Genomic DNA, 11,417 nt, shown 5'->3' with positions numbered 1-11,417 from the left:
ACACACACACACACACACACACACACACACACACAGAGGTTTCAGATGCCTAATCCTTCTATTGGCTTAAAGGTACATCTCCCAGGTCGTCTTCTTCCATCTACCCTTCCCATCCCTCACAAAAAAAAAAGAAAAGAAAGAAACTAGATCTGACATCCTTTGAAAGACACCTAATGTCAGTGCCCTGCAGAGAAGAAAAGGTTTGCTTTTCCTAACTACAGTTCCATTCACTGGTAGGAAAGAAGGCAAAACTCCCCACACTCCTCTGCTTGTAAATGATTGTGCCATTTTTTGCATAAATGTGTTTGAAAATAATACATAATTTCTTGGTCTTCCCCTACTGTGTTCAGATTTAGACTAGCCAGAAGCAGCAACTCTTTCAGGTCCTCTAGGTTTGCTCCTGTATATGTTTAGATGTTTGTCGTTTGCAGAATGTTCATTGTTGAAATGTGATTGCATCTCCCTGAGCATTAATTTGGAATGCGGGCCAAATTCTATTTCAGTGTCTTTAAAGCAGGAATTTTTTTTTTCTGACAATGTAATTTCATAGTAATAACCATGAGATCTATGTGAATTTCTTGAACCATCTTTGATCTAGGACTTGTTTCCATTATGGGAAAGGAGTACTAGATATATCAGCTATTAACTAGCCATGGAATAAAGGAAATCTGGAGGCAACACCAATGTGTAAATGGGTAAGATGTTCAATTGAAGTCGAGGCTGGTCATCATTCACCTTTGTATCCCCAGTGCCTTGCAAGTGGGCCCCTTGATAAATGGTTGCTTAAATTGACTCAAATGAGAAGATAGAATGATTTCTGGCCTATATTGATGACTAACTTAGTCACATAATAAAGGAAAAATTGGGCAGTGCATTTCACTCACTGGACACATTAACTAAATGCCCACTAATGCAAAGAACACTGTGTCACATGTTGGGGAAGATACAGATTTTGGATAATACATGCATGCATGGAGCGTACAATATAATTGGAGAAATGTAGTATGAGGTGTGTATCAATTCAAGTAAGTACTGAGTCAGGTTTCTAAGAATTAATCACTCAAGCAACATTTTTTCATAGAGTGGTATTAGATGTATCATAGTGTCCCTTGAGCCATGTCATTGGAAGAGGGTCCAAGAAAGGAGATTTGTGGTTCAGGGGTCCTTTTAGGAGTCTCGTGGTCCGACATGAGCCCTATGGAGAATCTCTAGCATGATCATTATGAAGTTGGTGAGAAAACAACTAAAAGTAGAGACAGAAGAGTATAACATACTGTCCCCTCTGACTTCTCCCTAATATGCAACCATTTTTTACAATCTACCTCCTTCACCAGTGTTTCAAGTTTGGACCCCCCCCAGGGCCTAGACTTGAGTCCAAGAAGAATAAACAAAAATCCTCTGGATAGTAACAGAAGAGTAAAAAATGTAAAAAATTACATTGCCATGGAGTTTATGTGAATTGTTTAAAAATAAAAAAGTCCTTCCTTGGAGCTATAACCTCCAGAGACTTAAGAAATTGCATCTTCATTTTGAACTAAGGACAAAAGTTACTTTTGTGCATTGGAGGAGAATTGGGGTATAGACCACATCAGTTTAGCTTAAAAAGGCCTATCAGCTTGCTCTGAGAAGATATATTTATCTTGTTTGATTTTTAGAATATCCCACTATGATATCCCATAACTGGTTTGTGATTTTCTACTCATTGGTTTAAATGAGGTTTTTAACTAGAAACTTAAGAGGATTTGTTTCAGAAATATAAAGAAGACACTTGCTTTTGGTTCTTATTTCTACTATTAATCTAGCTGAGTAACCTCAGAGAAAGTGACTTAGACACTGTTATCCCATCTCTAAAATAAGAGTATTTCCTCCCCATAGCCTTTGTACGGGAGATAACAAAGTTGTTAAGTGTTGTCTGACTAACTCCTTTCAGGGAGTTTCCAGATATAAAGAGGGAGTCATTTCCCAGTGATAGTTTCCAGATAACTTTAATATAATAACTAATCTATCTAAAGTAGTAGTAAACCCTCAAATACAGCACATTATATAGACAAATGATATTGAAACCAGAGTGAGGGAGAGGTGCCCTTTGAACTAATTACTAAGTACTCCTATCTTGCAAGAGAAAAGAAAAAGAAAAAAAGAAAAGAAAAAGTTGGGCTTTTACCCATACGCAGAAATCTGTTATATGATTGGTCTGTTGCTTTTAACCCTTACATGTTTATGAGGAGGTGAACATCACTCACCCCCATCACCACTACCTCTATAATGTCTAACAAAACTCACTTTTAAATGTCCCTCACCCACAACTTAAGCAGTTTTTAAGCAGGAAATTAAAGGAAGACGGATCCATTAGTGGTCCAACATTTAGAAAGGTAGGTTAACTTCTTGACCCTCCCCCACTCTCCCAATACTAAAAGTGTGTGTATAAAAAAGAAGAGAACCGATAATAAGATCTTTTGGGTTACATGTCACAAAACTAGAGTATAAAACTTCTATTTCCAGATCAGCTTTTGCCCCTTGAACTAAGAATGGGCAAATTTTTATTACTTTTGCGTTTTGCCATTGAATTCAGAATATTCAAACCTCTTAGAAGCCCTCGGATGTTAGAATATTTTCCAAATTGGCCTCAGACCTACAGAACAATGTATCTTTTTGGACTTGTGAAACTTTGAATTTGTCCTTTACAGCCTATTAACCCACTACTGGCTAGGTCCCCTTTGCATAATAAGCTCTTGTAACTGATTTTAAACCGCTTTATGTGCCTAATCAGAGCGGGGGTCCAAGTGCTTGTACTGGAAAGCCAAGGGGATTTTTTTTTTTTTTATAAACTTATAGAGACATTGGGTTTCCATACACAAAGTCAAACTCAAAGTCAATCTTGAAGCTTTCTAATATTGCTCTTGGCATATAATGTGCTCGGTCAAATGTTTGTTAACCTGCACACTAACTAACATGGGTTTGGGATGCCCAGTTAATTGAGGTTTTTCTCTGCTCTCTGAACTGCTGACTTTTTGTCTGCTCTTCCTTGCATAATGATGACCTTTGCTTGAACATACAGTAGCTTGTACAGCAGAAGTGTACTGTCCTGCCTAACTCTGTGTGTCTTGTATCATTTTACCTTGTAGGGTCCACCCTGAAACGTCTATGCCTAGGCAAAGAGCACAGTAGTAGTAATTATCTGATTTTTTTCCCCCCCTTTTCATATTTTCTCCATTGCATGGGCTCATTTCCTTTCTTGGCTATACCATTAGGGTTTCATTGATGTTCTTGCAAAAATGGTGCTGGCTGGGTGCTGTGTGAGTGAATGAGTAATGACAACTATGTCTATGATTGATGCCTGTTGAATAAACTTGGATGTTGTTTCTGTGGAAGTGGCTATTCTGCTTGGGTCTGACTCGTCACTGCCGCTTCGGTACAACAGCATCTCTGCTCCTCACCTCATCCTGGCTTCATGCTCCTTCATCCTTGCTGCTCTTTGTGTCATTACCCACTAAGTTATTTCAGGGGCTCCTTTTTTCCCCCAGATCCATAAATTACTAATAACTAATTGGCTTCTTTTCCTAGATTACCAGAATAAATATTCCCCAAAAGTTGTTTTTAAAAATGAATGTCTTTGCAAGAGGAAAGATGTCCAGGAGTAAATGGTTTACTGGTTCACCTGGACTACTTTTTCAACCATTGGTTGAAAAATTCCAATTAGAAGTAGGCATCTTTGTCTGTGCTTGTTCATTGCTAATTACTAAAATAGACTCATATAGTGCATTGTGTTTCTGAACTATTTGTTTGAAGAGATGGTCTCCGGTTAAATCATTTTGAAAATGTTAATTTCAGTTTTCTCTTTTTAACCAAATTTTTTAAAAGCAAGTTCATAATCAGATGACTTTCCATTCTTTTCCATTCAGCTTATCCAGGATTTTAAATCAGAAATTATCTGCCAAGAATTTTTTTTTAAAGAAATTATATCATAGCAAACATTATGGTTCTTAAGTTCAATTCAGAAAACATTTATGAAGTGCTCACTGTGTTCCAGGCCCTGGAGATAGACAGAATTAAAATAGTCTCTGCCCTCGAAGACCCTCCATTCTACTTTAGCCTATGACAGTACAAAGTATTTCCCCAGGCACTGAAACAGGTTTCCTTCTACCTGCTTTAATGTGTTAAAGTTTAATGCTTGTGGAAAGCTGCCTCACCAGCTCTCAACAAAAGTATGTTACTCTTTGGCTTAACACCCTCCTAAATGTTCCCACATGCCAACACTAAAAAAGGCTAAACTTCTACCTCCAATTCCCTTCCCAATACTTTTTTTTAAGGCCTTAAAATCTGACCTATTATAATAAGCATTTTCCTCTGGACATATGAATCTTGTTACCATGTTCTTTCTCTGTTCACTCCAAACCATGAGGTCCGTGCTGTTCCCATTCTGGGCAGCAAGCTTGGAGATTTGGTATCGTACTTGCTCTGTGCACAGGGAGCGCTGAACCATGGTGATAAAGAGCTTGTGGGAAAACAGATGGGTGCTGTTCATAAAAGCAAACTGGAAAAGCTGCCATAAGAATGGCCAGGCTATTTGTCCTTGCTCTCTTCCCCCCATATGCTGACACTTGATACAACATTCCCAGAGAGGGAGGCCTGTGTCATACACTTCAACATCACAGAATTAAGTGATAGGCAAAGTATGGGAAATATCAGGGATCGGATTAAAAAATCCTGAGAAGGTCCCCTTTCTCCAGACCAACTCTTGAAGCAAAGGTGTTCTTCAGTGCAGACTCATGTCCAAAGTAACACAAGTAGTGAAAGAGCGCCTTGTGTCAGCCTCATAATTGATCCTGCCTCGTGTGTGATTTTCTAGGATCTTCTACCACCAGTCTGGTAACAGGTCCCGAGCCAGTGCCCCCAGCCACGCTGCAGGTCCAGGCACAAGTCAATAACAGCAACAACAAGAAAGGGATGTTCACGGATGATTTGCACAAGCTAGTGGATGAATGGACAAGCAAAACTGTGGGAGCTGCTCAGATAAAACCTTCCCTAAACCAACTGAAACAGAATCAGAAAAGGCAAGATATGGAGCCCCGAGCAAACCCTGCCCAGGCACAAAACGAGGCACGTGGCGTAAGTGGTGGTCTTTGGGGAATGCAGTGTTGCAGGGGGTTGGAGGGCCAAGGGAGAGCCTGGTCTTGCCTGGAAGGGGTTCTAGAAAGCAGTGACGCCTTCTCATCGAATGGCATCCACCTCACTGGGTTGCAGAGAGCCACGGGGTGGTGTCCTGTGTCTCTAAAACCAATTCTTTAAGACATGCTGTTGTTTGAAATCTCTTGTCTGCATAATACTAACCTGTTGCAATTCCTAAGACTGTTTGGTGATGTACAACTAATCTTGCTTAATCTGCCTCTCTGGTCCATGATTTCTGTTAGTTACACTGTGTGACCTGTTCATGTAAGAACTTGACTTCTGTGTTGGGTGGGAGAAGACCTATGAAATCCCTTTGACTTCTGTGATTCTCTGACTTCAGATCTGGGGTGGTCTGCATACCAAGTTTTAGTGACCTAAGTTCCTCCTTTCCTTCTACATGTAATTCTCTGTGCTGCTTAAATTTTAAAATGTGTTGTTTCTGCTCTGATAAACATTTACAGCAATTGGGTGAAGGAGTCATTGGTTAATATATGCCTCCCTGCTTTCTTCCTTCTATCTTCCTCTCCCGCCCTAACTCTCCCACTTTAGTCCAATGTACCATAAAAGAAAGATGTTTATAGCACATCTCTTCTATCATCCCCTCAAGAAAAGATCAGGTTCAAGGAAATTGTTTCCCCAGAGATTCCAATCAGTAAGTGTTTATTAAATACCTACCAGGTGTAAGACACTTTGGATACAGAGACAAGAAAAAGTCTTTTACCCCAAAGAGCTTATATTCTCTTGGTGTGCCTTCAAGGACCACACTTCAGGGATTAAGACTGAACTCCGGGAGAAAAAAAACCATGGTAGCATATCTTCTATCAACCCTCTTCACCCAGTGTGCTTCTCTCTTCGGTTAGGAAAACATACCTTATTATGAACAGCATTGTCCAGAGTTTCATTAATGGTTTCTGGTTCCAACTCCAAAGCGGACTCACTCTATGGTTGACCTCTGCCATTTTACATGGCTTCTCCCTTTCACCATTCAGTTTCCACCTCCTGAATAGAGAATAGTCATTTCTCTTCTTCCTGGACATGGAGGATGGACAGAGGGGCATGCTTGTTACTAATTAGCCCAGGAAGGACTTTATTTGTCCTTGTTCTGCCCCAGCCCATCCAAAATGTACAAACAAACCCAAACAGAAGAAAGGTCATTTTGGCACATAGTTCTGTTCAGGAATAGTCCTTACAATGGATGATAAATACATGGGTGTGTTTTTCTGATTCTTTCAGACACCAATAATAGATATGTGACTGCCTAATTAACTTCATTTTGCTGGATGCAATGAGCCCATTTTTGTTTCTCCTTACAATTAGAGCATCCATTGAAAGGCTATACAGAGTACCTTGATAAGTTCTGTAGTTTATCCTACCTTTGCATCCTCAACCTTTTGGGGAATCCTGTCAAAGAGCCTATGTGTATTTGGAAAGTGACTCTTCTCAAAATTTAGCAGCACCTCTCAAGTACAGTGACCTTTTCTCTTCATCCACAATTAGACCAGGGGTAACCCTCTCCACCACCACCACCACCACCACCACCACCACCAGTACCACTACCACCACCATCATTCCTCCCATTCCCACTAGAGTCATCAGTTCTTAGATCTGTAGGCATCAGATGCTTGCCTAAAGGAGACTGGCACGTGATGATCTAAAGAAAGGAGAAAAATTAATTGGATCTAAAATATTTTTAGGACTTAATCTTAGTAATTCCTCAGATAGTGGTACCACTTTCTACTTGATTCCAAAGTAGTGAGATCAAGAAATCTCCTTTTCTAAAAGGACCTGAAAAATTTGTATTTGCCCAACATAGTTGGTGGGGGGCATCTCCTAGCCTTTCATAAGAGGGAAGGATGCCCCCTGTTGTTGGATAGGTGCTTATATGTCTGGGTGGTACCTGGAAAAGATCACATATAGCAATTAAAGGGCTACTAACATTAAACAGTTAAGAGTGTGACCTGGAGCAACTTGGTAGAACAGTAGATAGAGCACTGGCCCTGAAGTCAGGAGGACCTGAGTTCAAATTTGGCCTCAGACACATTAGCACTTAGTAGTTGTGTGACCCTGGGCAAGTCCCTTAACCCCAATTGCCTCAACCCCCCCCCCCCAAAAAAAAGCATGTGACCTGATCAGAAGCAACCTAAGTGATGTAAAAACAAATATCAGTATTTTTTTTTTAATGTCTGACCTGGCTAGAGCATGTGAGCATTGCTCCTGCCTAAATCTCTCTTTGAAGAGAGTTTCTGGAAGGAAGTGAAAGTGAGGAACAAGAACTAAGAGATTGATTGCTCCATAAACCGTTTCTTGACATAAGCTTGAATCAGAAATCTATGCTCAGCAGATTCACCCTTTTCTGCAATTTGTGTGTTTTGCTGTTTTGTTTTTGCTTATTTTCCTAGTAAAAACACCTTTTGAAAAACTCCAGCATTGTCTCTGGTTGAACTGAGAGAGAGAATCTTCTCTTATGCCTTAGTCTGTGTCACAAGAGGGACCGGCATGCGTGTGGGTGAGGTGGTGGCGTTAGTGCCTATATCTACTCCAAGCGTGAAGTGATGAGGCCCTGGACTAGGGAGGGGGCTATTATGAAAAGGGAGAAGAGAGAGATTCAGCATTTCAAAGGAAGGAAATGGGAATTAGAGACTGAACAGATAAGCAGGAGGAAGAAGAGTCCAGGTTAAATTCTAAACAATGTCAAGATTTGAGCCTGTAGGAAAGGAGATGGGGAGATCAAGAAACTAACAAAAAGAATATCAGGCCAGATATTGATAATAATCTCTTTCTACTGGAGCAGTCCTATTCGTAAATCCCAGGACTCTGGCCAACAACTGCTTAAACTGACCTAAAGAGTAATTTTCTCTAAACCTATGCTGGAAAGAAGTTTGAATGTCTAAATCTTGCTGATTTCTCCCAATTCTGTTTTTGTAATTTTTTTAGGTTTTCACCATGGTTGTCATTCAAAGAGAACCAGAAGGCCATTAAGGCATTCCCCACTATTTACTGTGCTAGAGACCAAGAAGAGTCCAGTAATTGTTAGATGACAACACAATTATCATCCCCATTACTCTTCCCCCCCGACCCCTACACCAAGAAAGGAACATCTGAGATAGGATAGGCCAGTAACATAGGTCCATAATATTCAATATGGCCCCCTTGAGCCATCAGCAGGAATTTCAGGCCCTAGTCTGTATTCAAACTGTGATTGGCACTATGGCTGAAATAGAATGTAAGGCATGGTCCCTGTCCTCAAAGACCTACAGTTTAGTTGGGACTATAACTAATATATAAAACCATGGAAAGATTTAGCTAGACAAAAATGAAATATTTAATTGGGTGATACACATAGGCACCTGAAAGTTTTGAGTGGTTTTCCTTCTGACAGCTTCCGTGGAAGGACTAAAAGGAGAGGAGGAAGAAATTGTAAGTTTTAATAATGGGCTTTTCTGGATTATGGTCTATATCCATCTCTAGTCCTGAAACTGAACACATTCCCCAATGGCAGCTTTCCAGGGAGGCAGTCCTAACTCTCAGGCCATTCAGAATGTGAGATGGATTTGGAAAGAGCTGTTGGCGTAAGGTATGAAATCAGGTTTTCCACCAAGAATGATTTTCTTAGAGCCCTTCTTTTAATATACGTACCAGCTTACTGCCATTTCAGTACAAGACAATACCTGACTTGAAAACAACTCATGCAGACAGACAGTACCCAGAGCTGTTGCCCTTGTGAAAAATCATGGTGACCTTAGAGAACCAGTGGGTTCAGAAAGAGCAAAAAAAAAATCTGTAAAAACGCCAGTCAAAAAAAGCATCAGCATTGGGCATCTAAACTGGGAGGGGGTAGAAACAGAAATATTAACAGTTTAGTGATTTGTATTTCCACCACAACTTCGCCTCCACTACCAGAATTATCCTACCCCATTGTTAATGCTGCCTGTAAATGTCATCATTTGGCAATCCTTTGGTGCTGTTTGTTTTAAGAAAACAAACAGTCCCATGACCTTCTCGGCATAGGAATGGGTCATTCACACTTGACTGTCGCTTCTATTATTTTGCTTTTCTCCTAACACCTAACTGAAATCAACTGCTGTAAGGTGATGGAGCCAAGTGTCTTCACCTGGAGTCTGTGGACTTGATTTTATTTCAGTGGTGGCTTTTGCCCAGGGTGGATCTTGTAAGACATAGTCAAGTGAAGGTTGTTTGGTCTCACAGACCCTTCCTTCCCATATAAACCAGAACTCTGGCTAGGACTTTTTAAAAAATAAAAATTTTTTCAACTAATAAACATTTTCTCTCCCTCCTACTTCCCCCCATCCCCAGACAAACAAACAAAAACTCCTTGCATATGCATAGTCAGACGAAACAAATTCCCATATTGGCCCGTATCCATAAACCATTTGTCTATTTTGCATCAAGTCCATCTGTGGGGAGGGGAATATCATTTCTCTCTTATGGGTCCTCTGGAATTGTCATTGATCAGAGTTCTTAGGCCTTTCAAAAGTGTTCATTTTTATCATGTTGTCTAAATTTTTTTTTTGGTTCTGATCACTTCATACTGTATCAGATTGTAGAGTTCTTCCCAGGATTCTCTGAAACCATCCTTTAAATCATTTCTTACAACAGCACAATTATATTCACATACCACAATTTGTTGAGTTATTTCTCAATTGATGGACACCCCCTTAGTTTCCAGTTCTTTTCCAGTACAAAAAAATGCTGCTACAAATAATGTTTACTCCTGTGGGGGCCTTTTCTTCCTTTTTTGATCTCTTTTATGCTAGGTCTTGCCTGTTTTCTTGCAGACACTCTACATTTGTCTTGTTCCTTTTTTTCTCACTCTTAACGGGTGTGAAGTGGAGCCTCGGAGCTACTTTTTATTTTTATTTCTCTAGTCGTTAATGATTTGAAGCATGTTTTCTTATTGCTGCTGATTGCTTGGATTTCTTCCCTTGAGAACACCCTGTTCTATCCTTTGACCATTTATCAATTGGGGAACAGGTTTTACAGAACACAAAAACCCATGCACACACACAGCAGTCTTGCGACTGGTCTCTAAGCTGGTTTACCCTAATTGCTTTTCCAGCATTAAATTCAAATCAAGTAGACCCCAAAGGCAATCAGGCTTTGTTACTGACTGACACATGGCTGGGAGACTAAAACATTCCATTTTAAGTGTACACTAGAGTCAGTTTTTATATCAAGACCATCTTCAATCCGCCATCAGGGCCCTAAGGTTGTTCTAGGACAGGGGCTGGCTGCTTCTTTGTATCCTGTTCACCTGACTTTTGAGGAAACTTTAGCATGAGCATCTGGATCAGGGGCACAGTTCTTTGGCTGACTTCTAGGACTTGAAGCTCATTCCCATCTTGTGGTATAATTGGACTTCAAACTTGAGATCCTTTGTGCGGGAGGGATAGGTTTTAAGTTAGCCTTTTATGTTCAAAGGACTGTCAGCCAACAATGGCAGTTTGGCTTGATGCTATTAGAGCGCTCTTGTGTTCTCCTCCTTGAAAATGAAGGCCCTGTCTCATTCACCTGGACATTTCAGGTGAGATGTTGGCTTCTTAAAATACCTGGAGGAGCTCTCTCAAAATTCCTGAACATGGGGAAGAAGTAGGTTATGAGTTAGGAGGGAGAAGATGGTCTGAAGGTTTTTGTTCTCCACCCCTCAACCCCAAGTCCTGGTTGAGTGGTTGAACCATTAGAAGGCACCAGGCCCCAGGCATGGTTCGGTGACTGCTTTCTCTTAGAGACAGAGATGTCTACCTGGCAGCTTCCTAAAGAATTCCCAGGGTTGAAGCAAACATATTGTGTTGACCCTGGCCAGTCAACCTGAGCATAATCCTTCTGCGTGTCTTTGTGTTTTGTAGGTTAATTCAGTCAGAACAGGAGTGGGGAAACAATATCTTGTTCCAGTGCCTGGCCCTGTGTCAGCTGCATTAATTCCCGGAGTCACTCCAGCCCTGCCAATGCCTATGACAGGTACTCCCCTTTCTGGCCCGGTCCCACCTTATGTGATACCTCCGTATCCATATGGAGGAGTGTTCCCAGCACCTATGTATGGTGGGCAGTGGCCAGACACAGTGGGCCAGCCTGGGATTAGAGGAGGGCATAGCCTTGCACCATTTCCAGGCCTGAGCAAAACAGGCTTGCAGTTGTTTCCAGTATACCTGCAGCAACCTGCTGTCAACCCATGCAGCCCCCAGATGAGAATCACCTAGCTTTCTGACTCACCTATAAAACAGGGTGTACTC

At 40.9% G+C, this 11,417-nt stretch overlaps 1 protein-coding gene across 12 annotated transcripts in view; it reads left to right on the top strand.

The window, feature by feature from the left end:
- Positions 1-11,417, top strand: part of WNK2 (WNK lysine deficient protein kinase 2) — a 231,050-nt gene that overhangs the window by 214,969 nt on the left and 4,664 nt on the right. For 4 of the 12 annotated variants that reach the window (XM_027836987.1, XM_027836986.1, XM_027836977.1 and 1 more), the window contains 3 exons: positions 3,126-3,170; positions 4,850-5,109; positions 11,034-11,403. In XM_027836987.1, the coding sequence (XP_027692788.1) occupies positions 3,126-3,170; positions 4,850-5,109; positions 11,034-11,384 (656 nt within the window). In that variant the 3' untranslated portion in view covers positions 11,385-11,403. Of the gene's footprint in view, positions 1-3,125; positions 3,171-4,849; positions 5,110-11,033; positions 11,404-11,417 lie in introns of those variants that run through there. The other 8 variants (XM_027836981.1, XM_027836980.1, XM_027836985.1 and 5 more) reach the window with 6 other exon arrangements.

This window comes from Vombatus ursinus, unplaced genomic scaffold, assembly GCF_900497805.2.
Source record: "Vombatus ursinus unplaced genomic scaffold, bare-nosed wombat genome assembly UNPS02014820.1, whole genome shotgun sequence".
Classification (NCBI taxonomy): Eukaryota; Metazoa; Chordata; class Mammalia; order Diprotodontia; family Vombatidae; genus Vombatus; species Vombatus ursinus.
Note: the sequence above shows the minus strand (reverse complement) of the source record. Positions and strands in the feature narration are given on the sequence as shown.